This window comes from Trachymyrmex cornetzi, unplaced genomic scaffold (genome assembly GCF_001594075.2).
Source record: "Trachymyrmex cornetzi isolate Tcor2-1 unplaced genomic scaffold, Tcor1.1 scaffold372, whole genome shotgun sequence".
Taxonomy (NCBI): Eukaryota; Metazoa; Arthropoda; class Insecta; order Hymenoptera; family Formicidae; genus Trachymyrmex; species Trachymyrmex cornetzi.
The window spans coordinates 281,434-302,785 of record NW_017298450.1 but is presented as its reverse complement, the minus strand read 5'-3'; the positions used below and the strand labels follow the sequence as shown (position 1 = coordinate 302,785).

The 21,352-nt window shown below is 29.5% G+C and overlaps 3 protein-coding genes across 3 annotated transcripts; 2 read left to right on the top strand and 1 right to left on the bottom strand.

The window, feature by feature from the left end:
- The first annotated feature begins 3,362 nt into the window (after positions 1–3,362).
- Positions 3,363–10,171, top strand: LOC108763642 (uncharacterized). Its single transcript, XM_018511450.1, has 12 exons — positions 3,363–3,578; positions 3,693–3,916; positions 4,603–4,757; positions 6,048–6,232; positions 6,391–6,536; positions 6,709–6,802; positions 7,176–7,356; positions 7,796–8,027; positions 8,262–8,589; positions 8,728–8,928; positions 9,051–9,461; positions 9,835–10,171. The coding sequence occupies exons 1-12, from the start codon at positions 3,363–3,365 to the stop codon at positions 10,060–10,062; spliced, it is 2,601 nt and encodes an 866-aa protein (XP_018366952.1). The 3' UTR covers positions 10,063–10,171.
- An 834-nt stretch (positions 10,172–11,005) lies between these two features.
- Positions 11,006–19,326, top strand: cGlr1 (cGAS-like receptor 1). The gene is made up of 11 exons (XM_018511488.1): positions 11,006–11,210; positions 13,492–13,631; positions 13,715–13,885; positions 15,037–15,131; positions 15,227–15,362; positions 15,527–15,670; positions 16,985–17,155; positions 17,383–17,505; positions 17,574–17,760; positions 17,991–18,080; positions 19,218–19,326. The coding sequence occupies exons 2-11, from the start codon at positions 13,509–13,511 to the stop codon at positions 19,244–19,246; spliced, it is 1,269 nt and encodes a 422-aa protein (XP_018366990.1). The 5' UTR covers positions 11,006–11,210; positions 13,492–13,508; the 3' UTR covers positions 19,247–19,326.
- Positions 19,288–20,390, bottom strand: LOC108763641 (uncharacterized). Its single transcript, XM_018511448.1, has 4 exons — positions 20,177–20,390; positions 19,893–20,059; positions 19,364–19,786; positions 19,288–19,311 (listed from the first exon to the last, which is right to left on the bottom strand). The coding sequence occupies exons 1-4, from the start codon at positions 20,388–20,390 to the stop codon at positions 19,288–19,290; spliced, it is 828 nt and encodes a 275-aa protein (XP_018366950.1).
- Between the last annotated feature and the right edge of the window lie 962 nt (positions 20,391–21,352).

Below are 21,352 nucleotides of genomic sequence, written 5' to 3'. Positions count from 1 at the left end.
TGTCGATGCGTCTTCTCGACGATTTCCTCAGAACTCCTCTGATAGAGCTTATTTATTCATTCGTTCATTGATGAGGCAGCAACCCCTCGACGAGCATAGGTCGAGTTAAGGAAAAGGATCTTTTTTATGAATATAATATTTAAGTTTCTTCAGTCCTCGAGCAAAGAGTCCACCGAGGAATGTTGTCGACGCCACGACCGGGCGCCGACTGACTGACTACCCTCATCCATTGCCCTCCACCAACCTTCGGTGTATACCAAGTCCAAGCCCGGTTCACCAACACGATTATCGGGTACAGGTGTATTGACTCTTTCTTTCTCGCTTTCTCTTTCCTTCCCTTCGTGTTTCTTGAACAGAAGCCAACACATGAGCACTATAGTTGTACTGGTACCATTAACCTCCGTTATTACGATCACTGTCAGCGCTACCAGGGTAGTCGAACTCCTCGCTCACTTCGTATACGTTGCCCTCGAGGCCACGGTGACGTAACATCGCGATATTACATATACGTGATATTTCCTCAATTTATACGTCTGAAATATTTTTGTTTTCGGTACGGAAATTACTTATTTTGAAGAGACAGCTATCGTGCAAAGAAGCAACATTTTTTGTTATATATTTATTATAAATTTAAATTAATTTTACTGGACGAATTTCTCATTATTAGTATTGAGGTAATTCCATTATTTAAAAAAGTGTGAACAACTTTAAAATTTTTTTAATTTAGAAAAAGAAGATGACCTTTTTTAAGAAGAAAAGAAAAATTCTCTGCGTTGATCATGTAACATTTGTTCTTTCGAATAATTACTTTCTTATATATTTTTGCATGATATTGAAATAGAAATAGAAAATAGAGGAACTATTCGGAGAATTGATCTAATTACCATCTTACTATTTCGCCAATTGAAACAGAAAGACCTTCCTTTCTGCAACTTTTTCTAATATATTTTCAAATCGTTGTTTTTTAATTATTTTGAGAAAACAGCTAAAAGACTATTTATTATCATTTAATATTAGTTTTTTTCTTGCTATTTCGCCAATTGAAACAGAAAGACCTTTCTTTCTGCAACTTTTTCTAATATATTTTCAAATCGTTTTTTAATTATTTTGAGAAAACAGCTAAAAGACTATTTATTATCATTTAATATTAGTTTTGTTTTTAATGTAGGAAGTCTTTTCAGTTGCTACAATTATTAAATAATACTTTTTGCTTAAAAGTTTTCAGGAATCTTTTCTGTAATTTCTTTTTCGATAGAGAGGCAAAAATTCTTTTTATTAATAACAAATGTTAATCTTTGTTTTATTGCGCCACGTCTTTTTTTATTTCAAGCAGTAGTAAAATATTCGTACGAACTTAATAGATCAGACTCTTTCAAGAAATAGTCATATTGAAACGTCGGTATCGCAATCAGTATAGTCAGTGCCACTCCTAAGTCCTAAGCCGACTGGCGGTCTCGAGTCTCGAGTTTGTAATTCAGGGACGAGAATTAGCATCTCTCGATCGAAAATCGCATCGCTCAAATCCATCCTCCGTGACTCAGCCTGGTACACGTTGCTCGCCGCTTCGTCACGTGTCGGAACCACCCTCTCTTAATCCTTTCGCCACCCTCTGTCCTTACTACAACTCGGCAGCCACGTGCTGTTGTTTGGACTGTTTGGAGTCAAAATCACTGTTTGCGCGACTCCGTATATCGAACTCGAGAACTGCCGGCAGGTAACCAGTCACTGCCGGTATTATTGATCAAAACTTTGCCCATCATCTGACAGCTTGTTGTCCGCAGTTGCCATGGCAAGTCCAACGGCTCGATCATTCCAATTCCTGGCGCGGATCGACTTCTTTTCTCGCTCGTTTACTCCCGCGACCGCCTTATTTGTCTCTTCCCCTCTTCCTCCCCTTTTCCTCTTCCTCTGACTAGGATTCTTCATATTTGCTTGGCCTTGCCCCGTTGACGAAGAAAACAAATTTCGAACTCGTTTCCTCTCGCCTAGGATATCTTGTTTCTTCAACTTCAGTTTTTGCAAATATACGCTGATCTTCCCTTGGCTTTACATTTCATTGCTACATTCTTCTTTCTCTTCTTTTCATTCATTTTAATTTCACAATTTTCTCTCATTTTGATTCTCTTTTTTTTACACCTAGTATTGACCGTAATAGATACTTTTATTTCTATAACTCTCATTATTTTTTCGTGTTATCCGAAAAATAAATTATAATCCATCAAATAGGAACAATGACAATTAAAATATTTAGGGGAAATTTCGAAAAATCGACCTGGCGTATCGATTTGATCGGTTAAATCCTTTCGAGAAGTGGGTTACAATTTCGCTTGCCGGCGATGGCGCAGAAATTACAGCTGGAAACTTTTGGTAAATCGACGATTAGAGCTTGGCGCTGCCTTAATTGACGTCCTTATCAGCAAACTTTGGCAACCTCGAGCATTGCCAAGAAATTTTCGATTTGCCCCGTTTCTACCTATTATTCAAGATTGATAGCGGACAGGAGAGGGAGGGTTAGAAGGTCTGATTACACTCCCAGTTGATCGATCTCCATTTGAAACTGTTGCGAAAATACGCTATTAGCGAATAGTTTAAGTTATCAGTATATTTTATATCTGCCGTACCTTTCTACTAATTAATTTCAGTAAATTGTGTTGTAAATCTATTGTATACAGTGTATCTTTGTAATTTAAGTACCATATAATTGTTTATTTAACTAGCAATAATTTTTCAATTGTTTCCAGAATAAACTTTCTTTTCATAAATCGATCTATTGAATTATATTAAAAATTAAGTATTTGATTTTTTGTGAACTAATTAAAAATACATCTCAATCTCTCTGCAAGATTAAAAGAGAATTATTCATGTAAAATGTTATAAATTTCTGAGTACTTTTGCATGCTAATTTTTAAGACAGAAAAAGCTATATATATATATTGTTACATTCTAGATATGGACTGGAATGCGTCATCTGATCTTTCCGATTTATTCTTCGAGCCACTCGATCTCGACAGCGAAGTGTCCAAATTGCAAATATCCTTTGATACAAAGAAGAATGAGATATGACTATACATATAAGAAATTGAAAATTGAATTTAAACAACTGTCTCAGATTTGGAAATACGAAAGGATGTTAATAAATTTTTTTATTTTTAATTTGTATGATTTTCATAGGAAATGAATATGATGATAAAGATTTTTGCATGATAGATTTATTCTGATACCAACTATTAAACATATAATAAGAAATGAAAATATATGATATGTATCTTTCTATTTTAAAGAATTCAAATATATCATTGAAAAAAGAGTTCTTTCAGCATCATATTTGCTTTTCAAAATGATAGTGTACAATCGATATTTTTATGTTTTTACACAATTGTCTTTTGAACGTTATTGATCAATCCTTAATTAACACTTTCTTCGGTCGTTACGCTTTACTGGAAGATGAAAATCTCACTCTCGATACGGAATGCTTGTTGCAAACGCTGGAGAAATGTTTTTCCATATGTCCAATTGAGTTGCTCGACGAGAAAATTTTTAAAAAAGTTTTGTCGGAAGCTCAGTACTTTCTATTACAGGTAATTTTATAAAATTCTATACCTATAAATTGTACTCGTAGCTCAACTAGATACAATATTTATTGCTTTAGTTTTAACGTTGAAATATTCTCGTTTTTTTGCGATGGTTCAAAGGTCATAAAAGCCATAGATGACATAATAATAGACGATAACACGGGACTCAATGATTTGGACAGCATCAAGTACAAATTGCAAATTTGTGATGGGCTTCTCTCTTTTTGGAAGAAATGCGTGGAACGCGTTTCCGCCCTTGAAAAAGTTCAAGCTGCCTACGTAGCATCGTTATGCAATATTCTACCAGAAACGACAAGAACGATTTTTGAGCATTGCAAAGCCAGGTATTGGCCAGATATCGATACATTTTATGAATGATAAATAACGTGCTTATTCTAAACTTCTCACAGAGAAACATAATTGAATGTTTGTATTACGAACTCTCCTATTATAAACTGACTAAATGTCTAGTCGAGTGAACGTTCGCTAAACAAATGAAAATCAATAATTGGCTTTTTTATTATATTTATTTTTACTATCATTTTATTTTATTCTCATATTTTTGTTTTTTAAACTTTTTTTTATTATTGCCTTGAATCGGTTATTATTGTTTTTTTTATTATAATTATAATTTTTATATATGATTTAATCTATTTAATTTATTTTTATAATCTCTTACTACTGTTCTGTTTTTATCTAATCATTAAAGCGGCAGCACAAACTCTTGCATATTGCACAACGCACAGTGCGTAAGAGAATCAACCAATCAAAGTTCCTTTTTTCCGTAAAATGGAAGAATTCTGATTGATTGATTCTTTTATGCACTACGCGTTATTACGCGTTATGCAAAAGTCTGTACTACGACCTTTATTATATTTTATATATATTATCATATTTCTTTATTAATAGCATCAAAGATATTCTTTTATTAATAAATAAATAATTGTTAGCCATTTTTATGACACTTTATGGAACAAATCGTCGTTTATATACTAGTACAGAGAATAAAGAAGTATTGTTAATCATACAGTCCAAAATATGGAGCGCTATTGAGCGGTGCGATGCAAGAATTGAAGAATCTGTTTGCGAAAGCGAGCGAGGTCTTCAAGCTATTCTTTGCCACTTTGAACGGCGTAATCGTCTTCGACACGGACGTGCAATCGGAAACGGAGCTGTTGACGAAAGGTGAGAACGATCCCATTACGCTCTAACGACTTTTTAACCTGGAAACTATTTCCAATCTTATCTTGGACGCATGCACTACTAAGAATTTTCCTCCAGTAACAGGAAAAAAATATATAGAGGAAAGCCCCCTATTATGAGATAGGTACCTAATATGAGATAGCGGCGTTTCTGCTAAACTGATAAACGCTACTATTGGTTCCATCATGAATTTATTGCTCTTGGATTGAAAACTATTTAATAGAAAATTCATTATTAGATCATGCCTGTAGTTATTGTAAAACAAGATTTTAGAATTTCTATGTCTTCAAGTTTTATTGAGATGAGCCTTTATACTTTGTTTATTATTTAATAAATAAATATTTGACAATAAATTCTTCATGTAGTAATAGAGTAAGGTCGTATTAATAGAAAAATACGGGATATGTTGAATTTTTACAGAAATTAGATTTGATAATCGTAAAAGCATAAGGTGTGGAAATCATAATATGAAATACTCAGGGTATTTCTAATATGAAATAACCCATGCTCCTATGTTATAATGAAAATCGTTGCTAAAGTATAAATGTTATTGTACAATAATAAAAAATACAACCGGAATAAACGTCGAGTGCCTATTTCTGCGATGCTTGATTCCAACTACCTGAAAATGATTTCTGGATATAATCTATCGCATGCTCATTTTTCGCGCACGCTGGCTGTATTTGTTCGTATTTTAGAAACATTAAATAAAGTTTTCTAATTGCAATACTGATATACTTTGCGTTTTACTATCAATTTCTCAAGGCATCTCATATTAGGAGCACAATGTTTTGATTTTGCGATTTGCTCACTTTTTACATTTCTTTAATTTAAAAAAAATGGAATTTTAATTATATTTTATATATAACGTTATCTTAAAGTTTATCAAATTCCCTTTAAAATGACCTATTATTATTTTAAATTCTGCCTATAGACTTCTAGCATTTACTCAAAATGAATTCGGTATCTCATAATAGGGGTCTTTCCTCTATATATATTTTGCAGAGATTCACAAATTAAGTATCTCAAAAATTGCGAAAAATTATTTAGAAACATGTTATTTGAGACTTATTTCAAAAATACAAAGAGTCTCTCGCTCAGCGCAAAGCGCAAGTTTCTTGCAAATCTTTTGGTTTATCCTGCGTCAATCTTCTCTTTCCTCCTATATTTGTCAAAGAATCTATTTTTAATTGTAATCTTTATTGTAATATTTTTATGTAATCTCTAATTTAATAAATCTTTTTCTCTTTAATGACTGCATTGATTTCTTAGTGGTTGATGCTTACGGTAACATCGCTTCTATTGCGAATGGAATGGATACCAAGACATTTGTTGAGTTATCCGAGGCATTCGGCAAGCTGGCCATTGTTCACCAGAACGATATCAAGTCGAACAACGTCGTGACATGTCTTATTCGAATGGCAAAGGATACGTCTTGTCTTTTTTCCGTCATCGAGGTATTTGAACTGAACTATATAATTCGTACACTTTTATTGTTATTTATTAATTAAATAATTAAAAACTAATTAATTATTAATTAAATTAACGAAATATGTATATTATTTATATCTTTATACATTAGTAGTAATTATAAATGTACATTGCAATGATACAGGATCAGAAGGATAAGAGCGCAGAACGAAATGTAATGGTTGCTATGCGCTTGTTGAGAATCCTCGAGAAATTGATATCATCTTACGGTGCCTTTTTCACGCATGAGATGATATCAGACTTAATAGAACTTTTGGCACGAATGCACGGGTGACCATTTTATCATTAATCATCAATTTTTCAAAATAAAAATCAGCTTTAACGATTGCAAGAATTTCTTTCTATTTGCATAAAATTATTACACGTGGAGTTATATATTATTTTATAACATTATAGAGATTATAAACAAATATTATTCAGGAATTTATTTCTTCTTTTACAGATACTGCTGCTTAACAAAAGGCAGCGAGAAAACAATTTTGGCCAGCGCTACATCTTTTTTAAATATCATTTTTAGTCATAACGATTTCAAACAGGTACGTGATTACATACACAAAGAGGCATTAAAGAAATAAGGTAAATCATGTGATGCAATTATTTTACCACTATTATAAACAATTCCGTTTCTAATTCTTTATAAATAGTGGTATAAATTTGCATAAAATATAAAACAATTTATACAAAATATGTGACGAATTTGTACTATATTTAGCAATTGAAGAATTATCTTATCATTATATTTGCCAAACTATCTATACAACTGATAAAAATGTTTTGAAAAGAAAGAGGGAGAGAGAGAAATACATTTATGTATTATATGTATTATTTTATATATTATTTTCACATTTTCTTTTGTAATAAGAAGCAAAAATAGATTTTTGACGAGAAATGATATAATTTGTGTTTCAGGTATATTTTGAATATGGGAAGCAAATTGTTCCACGTGATCAGTATGTACGTAGATTAAATTATCATTTACTGACAATTGCTATCATGAAGAAACTGAATGGCATGCCATATGAACACCATTGTAAATGGTCTTTAGGCTCAGATTCTATTTTGGACGTTGCTTTCACATTCATAGATTATCGTAAGTAAGAAAAAGAAAAAGAAAAATAATAATTATAAAAATTTTAACAATTCTAATTGTAAGAAGGACTTTAAACATTTCAATAAAATTTTAAGATTTTTAATAATTTTAAAAATTAATTTTAAGAAATTTAAAGTTTTAAAGAGAGAGAATGAGTGAGAGAAAGTACAACGAATTACGCACGTTATGTTAATTGTAATATAATCGCACTTCCTAGTGAAAAATTACTAATCAAATTAATGTTGAATCAACATCAATCCGATGATTTCGACATCAATTGGACCGATTAATCAATTAGACATCGATTTGATATCTAATTGACAATTATTTCTCGCTGGGCTTTAATTGCACTTTATTAATTCTCTTACTGTTCCAATTAATGAAATAAACATTAAATTTCAACTCAATCGTTCATTTGTTCACTCTTTTTCGATTGTAGTTGAAGAAAAAATCTGCGCTGAAGATCTGCGACTGCCAGGCGTTTGCGGGATTGGCGAACGAATACGTTTCGTTAGCATTTACGAGGCGACTCTGGTATCCGTTTGCAATTTGGCTAGTCAGATTCCCCCGGAAGGCTTTCACGCACTCGAATTGCTTCTATTGAAGCATTTACTATCCGGTAATTTTTGGAGTTCCCTATTAAGTTCAGATGTTTGGTGCTTCATTGGCAGGTAAACAGTAAAGCCTCAGACTTCAATAAACTTCTTTACTATATACCGATTTCTGTACTACATATAGATTTCTGTACTATATATAGATTTCTACACTGAGAAAAAAATTTAGTAAAATTAGTAATATTTTTCTCAGTATATAGACTTCTATATTATATACATTAATTAATACTGAGTGAAAATAAACCGATCAAACTCTAATGCTAATTTCTTATAAATAATTATTTATTTAAGACTCGGCTCTTCACAATTGTGCGTCGATCATATTAAACATCTGATTAAAGTTTCTGCCGCCTTGATAGAACGACATGACAGCATAGAAGCAATTATGCTAGATAACATGATCATCAGATTGTACGATTTACTGAACGAAGACATGAAATCCACTTTGTTTGATAACCTTATCAACCTGGATACAGATTATTATGCTTCTATCCTATATTTGTTAATGGCAAAAACTAAATCTCTTTCATCGGAACGATTAAAGCGTAAAATCGAGGATTTGCCGAAGGCTTTCTTAGATTTGCATACACATCCTTCTACTAGTAATTGGAAACGGCTTGTAAGACGATATACTAGATACATCAATCAATTTGTTCACTTACTTTTGCTACAAGAAATTTTATAATTATATAATTTTATAATTAATATAATTGTAATTTATTAAAAAATTTTATAATAAATTTATATTGATTTTCAGATACAGATCATGTCCGTCATGACAGCGGTGAATTACAGCGATAACAGGGATGTTATCAACGTTCTAACTAAAATATGGAGTTCCGTTGCAACTGCGATTATCGAATGCGAGGACAAACAACTGGATCTGTTGTCCGATTTAGTTGTTATCTTGTTGGACGCTACTTGTCTCAAATATCTTCATGATGACAGCTTTTGTACGGTATAACACAAATACGTTTTATCTATCTAATTATTTGTTAATAGAAGTATTTTTTTGGTAACAGCAGAAATTACAAGAGTATTGAAATATAATATTTCATATATATGTTTGTTTGATTTTAGGTTCTTACGTCTGTCACAACTTTATGCGCCCATCTACCGCCTCAAGGCAAGATCAAGATCTGTCATTTTCTACGACAAAATGTCGAAAATCTCGGTCGTTGCAGTGTCCAAAGCGTTACGTCTACTTTAATTGAATTGTTCAGTCATTTACTAGAAGACGAGGATCCTTGGGTACGTCAAGAAGCTCTGGAGACCTTTGAGCACGTCGGACATATGTGTTTGGAGCAGCTAGTCGCCGAAATAGCGAAGACTTTAGCAAAGATATCCGGTATCAGCGATATTATGCAAGCCTACTTGTCCTTGAGACCATATTATGTTTTCAAGGGTTTTACGAACATACAAGATTATCTTAGATATTTGGTTAAAGCTGTTCAAAATCATGGCAATGAGCACAGATGCTATGAATACAACGTAAGTATGATAAAAAAAACTTGAAATAAAAAATAAAACATAATTATTTACTTCAAAGTTTCTATTTTTTAATCTAAATTTTTATCTTGTGCACAAACAGATCCAATCAATGATCTGTAATGATCTGTAATGTGAGCTCATTTTATATTTATTGTGCCTAAATGAAATTGTGTCATCATAAGCTGTAACTTCTTTAGAACAAAATTTTATTTTAATTTTTTTTTAATCAATAGTGTATGTGTGTGTTGAACATAATTATATTAAAAGTTCAAGATGAGATTTTATATAAATAATATGGACACTATATACAAATATATAAATAATATAACGAAATACGAAATAGGAAATTCTAATAATGATAAATGAATATAAGGAATCCGAGAGAAAAGACAAGATGTTGAAGCTGGAGGAGGAGAAAAACTCGCGTGAAATCATCGTGCCAATGTTAATACAGTTGGACGAACAAGCGGAGATGTTGTACAAAGGATTGACGAAGGTTTTAGAAGATCAGGCTGTTATCAGTGAGGCGATGTGCAGGAGATTGATGACCATTCTCGAAAAAATCCTTCAAGTTCAGGGAAATAAAAATTACCAGAACTGATAGTTTGTCTTTGCGATATAAAAATAAAATGGATAATATATAATATATAGTCTCTCTATCAATGATAAAGATAAGGCGACAGTTTATCAAAATAGTAGTAATTAGAAAAAGGACAAAATATATATATACAGTAAATAACAAAGATATGGAAAAAAGATTGTATCAAATAACAGTAAAAACAAAGAAAAGATAGACTTAACCGTTTAATTACGCTACTCTTTCTTAAACATTTTTGTTATGTTTTCATTTAGAAGAAACAACAGAAATAAATAAAAAAATAGATAAAAAATTGTGAAAAGAAATTAGGAAAAATAAAACAAAAGCTAAAAATTTTCTTTGTAGTATACATATCGAAGATTAAAATTAAATAGTGAATAATTTCGAAACAATTGTTCTTCTTATTTTGTTACATATTTTCTTTTATGATAGAGGAACCTGTATTTTCATGAAAAAAAAATCCATATTTAAAAAAATGTATATTACATCAATTTGTAAATCCTTTACAATTTTGTTAGAATATAATACAAAATTTTTTAAAGACTTAAGATTCATTTTGGAAATATCCTTTGGAAAGATCCTTTTGGAGATATCTGTTTTTTTAAGAGAAGTCAAATTTCATCGAATTTTATGTATTAAATTTTATTCACTTTATCAATTTTCCGAATCAATTCTTTTTACTACATGTTAGACATATTTAGAGACCCTTTAGGAGTAGGGTTACCAGGTGCTTTCCAGGACATACTTAGACTGTGTAACATAGTGAATCGTCTCATTCTTGTTTAACGTAAGCAAATACTGTATCTGATTGGGTCCTTGCTAGAAAGCACCCGTATTGTTGTAACAACGCCATCTGTGTGAAGTTTATTCACTGACGATGACTAATTTAACTGCTGTATATAAAAGTAGAAAAGTCTGCTAGCACACAGTAGAATGCAGTTTGACGCAACCTAACGTCGAAACTTTATTCGTATCATAGTTTTGCAGAAAATAATTAGTGAAATATAATAATTACTAATAAAAAAGTATAGCAGCTCTGACATTTCAATAATTTGATTTATTGGAGAACGTATTACATAGTCCTTGTGAATATCATTGTAAATTCGTGCAGTTGACATTTACAGTTTTCGGTATTGCGTATATTCTGTTTGGTAAGTGCAGCAAATACAATAAATAATTATAGTATGTTTAGATGTAGAATACAGAATTTAATATATTATCGATAATAATTCAAATAAATCGAAAGTGAATCGGTATTCAAAATAGTGGTTGCACTTTTTTAAAAGATTGTATGATTTTTGAATATAAATTTTTGTGATCTGTAATTGTTAAAGTAGAATTATTACAAAAAAATCAACAAATTACAAAATAGAATTTGTAGTTAATTTGACGTTATTTAAATATTAAAATATAAAATATTGTACAATATTTACACACTTTCTTCGTTAGTAATTAGAATATTTTACGAAAAATATTTCAATTTTTATATCAGAATAAAGTATGAATTATACTGAACTCAAGTATAAATTATTTCTTAATTATTTATGTTTTAATTTAAATTATTTTTATTAAAAGATGAATAATTAATTCTTCCTCATATTTAGACTTTTATATATCGAATAGTGAGAAGAATTAATTTATATTAAAAAATTTTCTTTCATTACTTTTTTTTTACGAGAAAGTTCCCAATACATTTATTATAAGAATTATATTCTACATATTTATTATAAAAAGTGTAAAAAATATCAATTAAATTTTTTATCAATCTAATAGAATCAACAAAAAAACGATATCTTCTAATATGTGAAATTTAATTATTTGTTATTTTCAAACGCTACTTGATTAACACTTTTAATTAATTTGAATCTTTTACATTGCAATTGGTTAAAATTTGTGATAAATACTGTTTGTTTAAAATACTGTTTTTAAAACTGATAATTGATATTGTACAACTTTCGAAAATTCTATAAATGCACTGTGTTAAATATATACATACAGACATATATTTTATTGCTATGTTCATTTCACGTACGTATGGGATAAGACTTTTTTATAAAAATCGGAACACCTGTAAGAATTAGTCCAAGGTTCACAATTATTACGTGCTATATTTCTTATCTATCTAATAAAAGTCAAGTGATTTCAAATTCATTGATTATCGGTGTACCGTGCAGATGATGATTGAAGAAAATTTCAGAAAGCATTTTTTTTACTCCGTCTTCTTTCTTACGACTGTACATATATATAAATAAAAAAGTTAAAAATATTAATCAATATCTCAATAAGTGCAAACTTGAAAACGAGTATAAATAATATTTAAGTTGTTATATTCTTTATAATCCATTATTATAGATATTTGTTCATTCCCATCCGTTGTTTTATCGCAAGCAATATATTATAGTATTTATCATAATTATTTATCATAAATTGTTAATCGCGCGCGAATTTAATATAAGAAAATTAAATTAACTAAAAATATCAAGTAGCGTGTGTTTTTAATTTAAAAAAAATCAATTTGAAGAGAGATGATAAATTATTTTCGTTATATATACACACACACAGACAGGCGTTATATATACACACACACAGATAAAAAATTCTTTTGTCCTTTTTTATATTTTTTAATAATGAATAATATTCATTAGTTAGGCACATTATTTAAAAAAAATCAATTTGTAGAGAGATGATTAAATTATTTTCGTTATATATACACACACAGACAGGCTGATAAAAAATTCTTTTGTCCTTTTTTATATTTTTTAATAATGAATAATATTCATTAGTTAAGCACATTTTTTCATCCGCTTTCTTTTATTTAGCAGTTTTGTATTACACTGCGCAATATTCATTGAACGCGATTAATATAATAATTGATATCATATGACTTCTGCTAGTTAGGCACATTCTTTTTCATCCGCTTTCTTTTATTTAGTAATTTTGTATTGCTAAATAAACCAGACGGTTTGGTGTACAGTAAAAAGCATTGTTCGACTTATTCATTGTTCATGTAAGTGCACATTTTATTTAACATTGAATCTAACCATAGATTGATAATTTGATCACTATTTGTTTATTATGACCATATAGCACTTCTTGATATTTTGCTTATGACAATTTCAATAATTATGTCTTTTTAGTGTAAGATTTAATTATTAGTTTATACTGAAGAGGATTCAAAACAGGATCGAAACGTTTATATGTTTAATTTTTAAATAAAGTGTATATATTTACACACTAATAATTTATGTCGGCTCTAAAAAGCTTTATTTAATTTATTATACATTATATTTTATCCTGCTGTATTATTTTTAACAATAATTTTATAACAAATATAATTTTAAAATAATTTTAAATTTTAAAAATTTACACACAGAAAAATTTTTATAACAAATATAATTTTAAAATAATTTTAAATTTCAATAATTTACACAGCAAATTGCACATAAACGATGACGCAAGTCGAAGATATTAGCAGGTATCTATCCAATGATACCGTATTCAATAAAATAAGCAGACGATTTATAAGTATGCAGTCTGATGACATAAGGCGTAATAATGAGCTCTTGAACTCGGTATCATAAAAATCTTTTTATTTTATTGGAACTATATCCTAAATTACGTTAGTATTTCTTGTATATTGTAATATATGCTGCAGCTTCTTAAGGAATTGGAAAACGCTATGCGAAGCCAATGTCCGCTGTTTACTAAAACATTTAAAAAAATTGAGTGGGCTGGTAGTTATTATAAAGGAACTCGAGTTGGCCAACCAGAAGAATACGATTTGAATTTTGTAATCAAATTGCCCTTCAGAGAAAATGATCTAGAGGTAATATCATTTTTTAAATTAATTATGCATATTACTGAAGATTATTCAAGTTTAAAAGATAGAGAGAGAGAGAACGAAAAAATATTATCAATTATCATTTATATGAAAAATTCTTTAGTTTAGATATTTGATTTAATTTGGTGTAAAGTTATTTCTTTTCAATTGTATTAATTGGTATATTATTTAACATAGTATTAATTAACTTTTAAATTTAAATAGAGGAGAGTAAAGGAGAGTAGAGGAAACTACGAAACTACGAAAGTTAAATAAAGCTGACAGTTATTTATCAATTATTAGAAGTCTTTAGTCAAAAGATACTTCAGTTATTTAGCTTTAAATTACAATAATTCACATTAATTTACTAATAACATTTTTATTATCAATATAAATTATAATTTTAAATAAAAAACAAAGTTTTACACAAAAAAACTTTTGTTGTTCACAATTATCTGCCGCTACACGAGGCAATGCCGAATCAATTTTGCTCTAAAATTATAGTTTACATTAATAATATTTTAATGTTAATTATATTGTAGTTTAAAGTCAATATCCTTTAAATACAAATTTTTATAAATGATAAATATAATTGTCAACTTATTTAACCCGGCGTGAGCTATGTGGTAAAGTACTTAAAAGTATCTAAATCTAAAAGTACTTCAGAAGAACTTCGGATCTCCCATTAAATAAAAATTACAAATAAAATATTCAGAATTATATGAAAATTATGTTTATTAAAATTCTAATCAAATTAGTAACAATTTTAAACGTTAAAGAGATCAATGAGTCGGGTCAGTCGGGTGTGACATACCCGATCTAGCTCACGCCGGGTTAACTTAATTTATTGCAATATTGTTTGCGGTTATCCCGTGTTCGCAATCCCCTCACTCTCTCCTGTACATTATACATAAATATAGATATTGTTTTATTATGTATCTACATATATGTATATACATATTTAAAAACTTTTAACATAATTTTAATACATATAAAATAATAGAAAAGATAATGAAAATAAATATATGTAATTCTGCAGTAGACTAACACGAATATTTTCTTATCGATTCTCAATGCAATTTCCTATGATAAGATAGACGCAAATAAATACTAATATTATAATTAATACTTAAACTGAAACATTGATTATATTTCAGTTTAGTACAGATCGACCCGGTTTTACTAAAATACGCATTGTTGGAAGAGACAGAAACTCGTCCAATACTTTAAATATGGATCCAGCGGCATATCGGTAAATATTATATTTAATAGAAATTTATATTTAATAGAAATCTATTCAATATAATTTATGAAATGAAAGAAAAAAGAAGACTATTTTTTATTCAGAAAATTAAATTCTTTCATCGATGATCAATCATATCTGAACCAACAAAGATTCCGTACATGGATAGAAGGAATTCTCGATAAAGTGGCATGGGCTACTGGTGGAAATAACGAAATTTTATTTGATGGTTATTTACCAGTAAGTAAAGAAAATTATAGTTTGAGTTATTGATAGTTATTGATAGTTTAGCAATTAATCAGAATATAGATTAGTATCAATTTATATCCATGGTGAATCATATAACAGAGAAACTGAAGTTAGTATACTTTATAACTAATATCGCACATCTTTTCTTTGTTTAGATAAAGATAAAAAAATCAGGACCAGCGTTTACACTATTAATCCCACTTTTTGAAAGAACCATCAGCATCGATATAGTTCCTGTTTTAGCTTTTTCGCCTCGTATTACTATGCCACCAAAATGTTCAAGACGTGACATATTAGAAGTACGTAATAAAAAAATTATAATATACTAGATTGAAGCAAACTCTGGTAGAAAAATTTGTCCGAATGTGTCCAAAATATAGTCAAAATGTGTCCGAATTCGTTCTAAATTTCTATATGCTAAATTAATAAGTTAAAAGTTAACCATGAGTTGTGAAATTGCAGGGCCTAAATGAGCTCCATGTTAACTTTACCGAGATTGGTGAAAGAGACTCCTAGAAGCCAAGTAATAAGCATTTAAAAATATACCAAAAATATGGAAACAAGTCTTTATTGGTTTGATCTTGGATGACATCGTCAAGATCAAATCAAAGTTGACGATGCCACCAAGTTCAAATCAATAAAACCAGTAAATACATCTTATTAAACCCTATTTGTCTAAGACATTTTTCTCAAAAATGCATATTTTCCGAAATATTAGATACTGCGTTTCCATATTTTTGATATATTTTTAAATGCTCATTACTCGGCTTCTAAGGCTCATTAGCAGGAATGGCTTTACAGCTGGTGTTCATTTATTGGTCAGCTCTTCTAACATTGCTGCAAGTTTGATCAAAATCGGTGAAGAGCAGAGCGTGGCCTTTCCTTGTTAGATTATTTTGATCATATCACGACAGTGTCTCGCGCCAAGTACATACACGCCCATACTAGGCGCAAGAGACTTCATTTATTGGTCAGCTCTTCTAACATTGCTGCAAGTTTTATCAAAATCGGTGAAGAGCAGAGCGTAGTCTTTCCTTGTTAGATGTATTTTGATTATTTTGATCATATCACGACAGTGTCTCGCGCCAAGTACATACACACCCATACTAGGCGCAAGAGACTATGACTGCGTTCCATCTCACGCATGATGTATCATTTATCCTTGTTTAACATTTGGTGAATAACAAGGATAAATAATGCAGCATGCGCATCATGCGTGAAACGGAACGCAGCCTATAATACTGTGTATCTTTACTTGAATCGTCGAATTCGTCGCGGTGTCGGAACACTATAATCATACCTAATATATGTATAAGTCCTATACAGCACTAATCATTCCAACAACTTTACAATAGTATTACAATAGTATTACAACATTTCAATAGTATTACAATAACAAATATTGCAGCAATGTTATTGCAAGTTTGTATATTATATAAAGTTCTTTAATCTTTTTTGAATTTAATAATTAACCTTTATTCAAATTAACAGTTATATTTATTAAACTCAATACTTTAATATTTTAAAACAAAACTTAATGGAGTAAAACTAATTGTTTACAGCAATTCAATAATTAAATAGCATGTTTTTAATCGTTTCCTATTTTATAATAGTCTGCTTCAGAGAATAGACGTTGGTCTGTAGTTCCAAAACCATTAGATAACAGTAAAGGTTTTAATGATTCACAACATCGCTATTGGCGATTGTGTTTTTACGAATTTGAAAAAGTCATGATTTGTAGCCATGATTATGGATCTATAAAGCCTGTAATACGACAATTAAAGGTAATCGTGGAATAATAAACAATTTATTTGTTCTAATACGAATAAACTTTCAGTCTATTTTTTATACTTAACATCGTAGGTATCCCCTATGTAATTAATTCTCTTTGTTTTTCTTTTTCAATGAATATTAGTTATGATTAAACTTTTATTTGTTTGTAGTATTAATTTTTATTGCAATAACTTATTGTATACAATTTATTTTATATATAATGTATGTTCTTTATTAGAAACTTAGAGATACTCAAAAATGGTGCAGCATTGCAAGTTATTATCTTGAAACATTATGTTACAATAAAAAAGAAATATTTCATATTTCTAAAAGACAATCATATACTTCTTTATTCTTCACGGTAACGTATTGCTAAAACACAATTTTATTTTTTGTTAAAATAATAATGAAGTAGCAACGCTTTTATAGATGTTAGAAGAACTTCACGATGCTCTCTGCAATGGAAAAATAGAATTCTATTGGGACAATGATTACAATTTGCTGGAGAAAATCGGACCTGAGGAAATGAGAAATATGGCGGGTAGATTAAATAATGTTTTAGAAAGTATCAGGAAGAACATAAAAAATGATCAGTATGCAATAGCTAGATGGATTTGTGAGTACTTACGCTTTCTTCATGCTTCGAATATAAATACGTATGAATTGATATATACATATACGTGGTCAACTAGAAAATTAACCACTTTTGATGCTTATATATTAAAATATAAAAATTGATAATATAGAGATTAAGTGGCTATTAATTAAAAATTATTCTAATTAATTCGAATAATTTATAAAAATTAATGTCATGATATTATATTTTACTTGAATTTTTTATTATAGTGAATAAAAACGAATTAGACATTTTGATAAATTCCGTACATGTATTGGAACCGGAACCAGAACCCGAACCGGAACCTGAATTTGAAAATCGTAAGTATTACATAATATAGATATAGATGTAAGAAGTAAAAAATGTAGAATAAACTTTTACATGAAATTCCATTTTTATAAAAAAAATTGTACACATGTAATATTTAAGAAAAAATGTTTTTAATTGTGATGATTATTTGGTCAATTTAGGATTATTTTGCATTTTCAAGGTTAAAAATATATACACATTTCAATTGATAAAATAATTAATTTATTGTATAAATATTTATAATACAATATTAATTTTTTTACATTTTTCATTTATTTTTGTCTATATAAAAACTTAAGTTTTCCAAATCTGTAAGTTAACAGCAAAATAAGAAGTTTTTTGCAACTTACAGAATAGATTACAAGTATTGCAAAAAGGTAAGAGATATTAAAATTTGCATATTTATATAAATGAGTAAGCAAACGTAAAAACTGTAGATACTAATTAGATTAAAAAGCATGCTTCGTCGAATTAGACCGTGTGTTATATTGTAAATAGGACGCTACTATTTACAAACGGAATTAATATTATCTCTTAATTTTTATATGTAACATTCATAAAAAATATATGAAAAATATGAGTGATTTCTTTATATTATAAGAAATTTATCACTATATTTTTGTTATTACAAATTTGTCGCTCTCAATTATGAACAAGTCTTTCATCTTTCTTCATCAATCACTCATAATACTCATACATAGAATTGTAATTTTTAAAGCTAATTGCAACTAGATAGTACATTTCAACGAATTTCTTTTAAATTTATATTTTTAAGATATGGAGATGTCTAAAATTACAGATATAAATTCTAAAAATATAAGAATTTAAGTTAATTTAAGATTTTTAAAAATAAACATTTTTGATTTAATAAATAATTTACATTTGTGCATGAAATTAAGGCACTTTTCTTTCATGCTATATTAGCCATATCGAATTATAAGATAACTTCTCACTTTTAATACAACATTGCCAATATAGAGGAAGAAATATACTTAATATTATTTTAAATTTCACACTAGTTTTGTTTACTTCGCGATAATCACACGTATTTATTTTACATTACATTATATTAATTTTATTTTACACTATATTTTTTCATGCTATTTGTTTATTATCAATTAATATACATTTGTATATTTTTTTTGCAGCAAGTCAATGGAATTGCGTGATTGTTTGACCAATCAAGGAAGAAATCAGTAATGTTGCTAACACAACGTATCATAGCGAGACAGTCTGCCTCAGCTGTATGAATATCGTCATAGTGTTTGCCGACTATATGCTCATGAATGGCAACAAGTTTTAAGCTACTTGGCCTCTCAAACTCAAAATTCAATCTTTTCTTGAAGTTGTTTTTCTTGACTAGACGCTGCATGACGACATTTTCTGGCTTCATTTTTTGAGCCTTTGGTGTTTTTTCGTTTACCTCTTGTATAGGATTCTTCGACGATTGGACATCAACATCATTATTATAGTTATCTACTTTTGTATTTACGACTTTAATATATTTATCGTCATAGAGACGCTTTGTTTGCGCAGTGGATGTCGTCGCAATAATATTGGATTCTTCCTCCGTCACCACAGCCATATCCAATGTGGAGAGCGAGTCATTGAACTCATCGTTCAACAAATCTTGAAATACTGCAGGTTGCAAGTTTTTCTTAAAGAAATCATCGAACATTTTCCATGTATCAATGCAGAGGATTTTGTCACTAAGTATCTAATGGGGGAAAAGGGTATTATTATTATTATTATTAAATGGTGATTATTACTAAATATAATGAAAAATCATGAAAGAGCTAATTGTTATGTAAATCATTTATTACCTTATTGATACGTTTGAGTTCCTCTAAGAATATTGGATAATCGAATTTGTTGCCGTTATGTGCTGCGAAACAAATTGGCGGTGTAAGACGTTGCAAAAAGTATATTATTAACTCATAAAGTTCACTTTCGAAAGGCTGCAGTGCCTGCATATCCTCATTATATAGTTCTGCAAAATTACGTATTATTTCCTTGTCAAAATTATGCCACTGTATTTTATATAAAAATATTTAATCAGTGTAGTACTAGTGACTGAATTTGCTATTAAACTAATAAAATAACTCACTTGTCATGTGTTGCACCTGTACTGGGATAACTTTTTCTGGATTAACTGGGAGTACCAATTTATGTAAGACTCTCGGTAGGCAATTTTTGTTACTATTACGTATTGATTCTGTCGAGACGGCGACTAAAGCAATTTCTGTAATTCTTGGCATGACATTCTCCCGGATCAGCCCAGTTGTTTCCAAATCGAAAAATACAAACGTTTGAATAGCCATGTCAACTTCCTCGTTTCCATGTAAATATTTTCTCTTCTATGTGCTATATCTTCATTATAATCTTATGGTCTACTTGTATAACAATTATATTAATTATGTAATTGTGATAAACTTGACATGTATATAAATAAACTTTTAATTTTAATTTTTCGAAACCTTACTTTAAACTTTATTACAGGATATCCAGTGAATGTATTTTTGTTGGAGATAAGGCCCACTCATTACACGCACTACTCATCTAAGGAAGGTGCAACATTCTATCGATATTTCATGCAGTCAAGTTTCCACGTAATTGTCTAAAATTGTAAAATCATAAAGTCTTTTCTGTGACTATGCTCATCTCTTTTTTTTTTATATCTCTTAATTAATTACTAACTACTTCGTTCTGAATATAGAAAATGCAACAAGTTATGACTATGAGAAATAGATTTGTGTATGTGTGTGTTGTGTGATGATTCAGCGATTGCAGGTACATTTATAACAAACTCCACTATTTTGCTCTTTGAAAGGCCTCCACAAGAAGTTATTTAAATGCAACTTAAATTTCACATAAATTTGCAATATATAAATATAAGATTAATTTCATTTCTTATATATACACAAAGATTTTACCTTTACAGTTCAATTCTTCTACTTTTCATTTCTCGTTCGCTTTCAGTTCCCCTTTATCTCTTGAACTCTCGAGCACCTGATAATCCTGAGATTTCTGAGAGAGATATCTCCCCTGTCCACCATCTCGTTTTCTCTCTTCTTCTTAATTAATGGTTCCTGCCTCCAATGGAATAAACGGAGGCAACACGGCCAGATCTCGTCAAAATAATAGACTTGTTTTTTTATTGCTGCATTCTATGAACTGATGCACATGCAAGGCTGCGTTCGGAAATATCACCTGGGTGTTCCTGTGTATCACTTTATCCTTATTTAAAGCCTGCGGCACACGATGCTTGTTTTCCTGCTGGATT

Bases quoted from the DNA above. Each gene is read 5' to 3' on its own strand.
- LOC108763642 (XM_018511450.1), top strand. From the start codon at position 3,363: ATGTTTTTACACAATTGTCTTTTGAACGTTATTGATCAATCCTTAATT. The intron at 6,537-6,708 runs GTGACCATTTTA...CTTCTTTTACAG, and splicing joins CTTTTGGCACGAATGCACGG to ATACTGCTGCTTAACAAAAG. The intron at 8,590-8,727 runs GTAAGACGATAT...ATTGATTTTCAG, and splicing joins CTAGTAATTGGAAACGGCTT to ATACAGATCATGTCCGTCAT.
- cGlr1 (XM_018511488.1), top strand. From the start codon at position 13,509: ATGACGCAAGTCGAAGATATTAGCAGGTATCTATCCAATGATACCGTA. The intron at 15,132-15,226 runs GTAAATATTATA...TTTTTTATTCAG, and splicing joins ATGGATCCAGCGGCATATCG to AAAATTAAATTCTTTCATCG. The intron at 18,081-19,217 runs GTAAGTATTACA...TTTTTTTTGCAG, and splicing joins GGAACCTGAATTTGAAAATC to CAAGTCAATGGAATTGCGTG.
- LOC108763641 (XM_018511448.1), bottom strand. From the start codon at position 20,390: ATGGCTATTCAAACGTTTGTATTTTTCGATTTGGAAACAACTGGGCTG. The intron at 20,060-20,176 runs GTGAGTTATTTT...GTAATTTTGCAG, and splicing joins ACAGGTGCAACACATGACAA to AACTATATAATGAGGATATG. The intron at 19,787-19,892 runs GTAATAAATGAT...TTCCCCCATTAG, and splicing joins AACTCAAACGTATCAATAAG to ATACTTAGTGACAAAATCCT.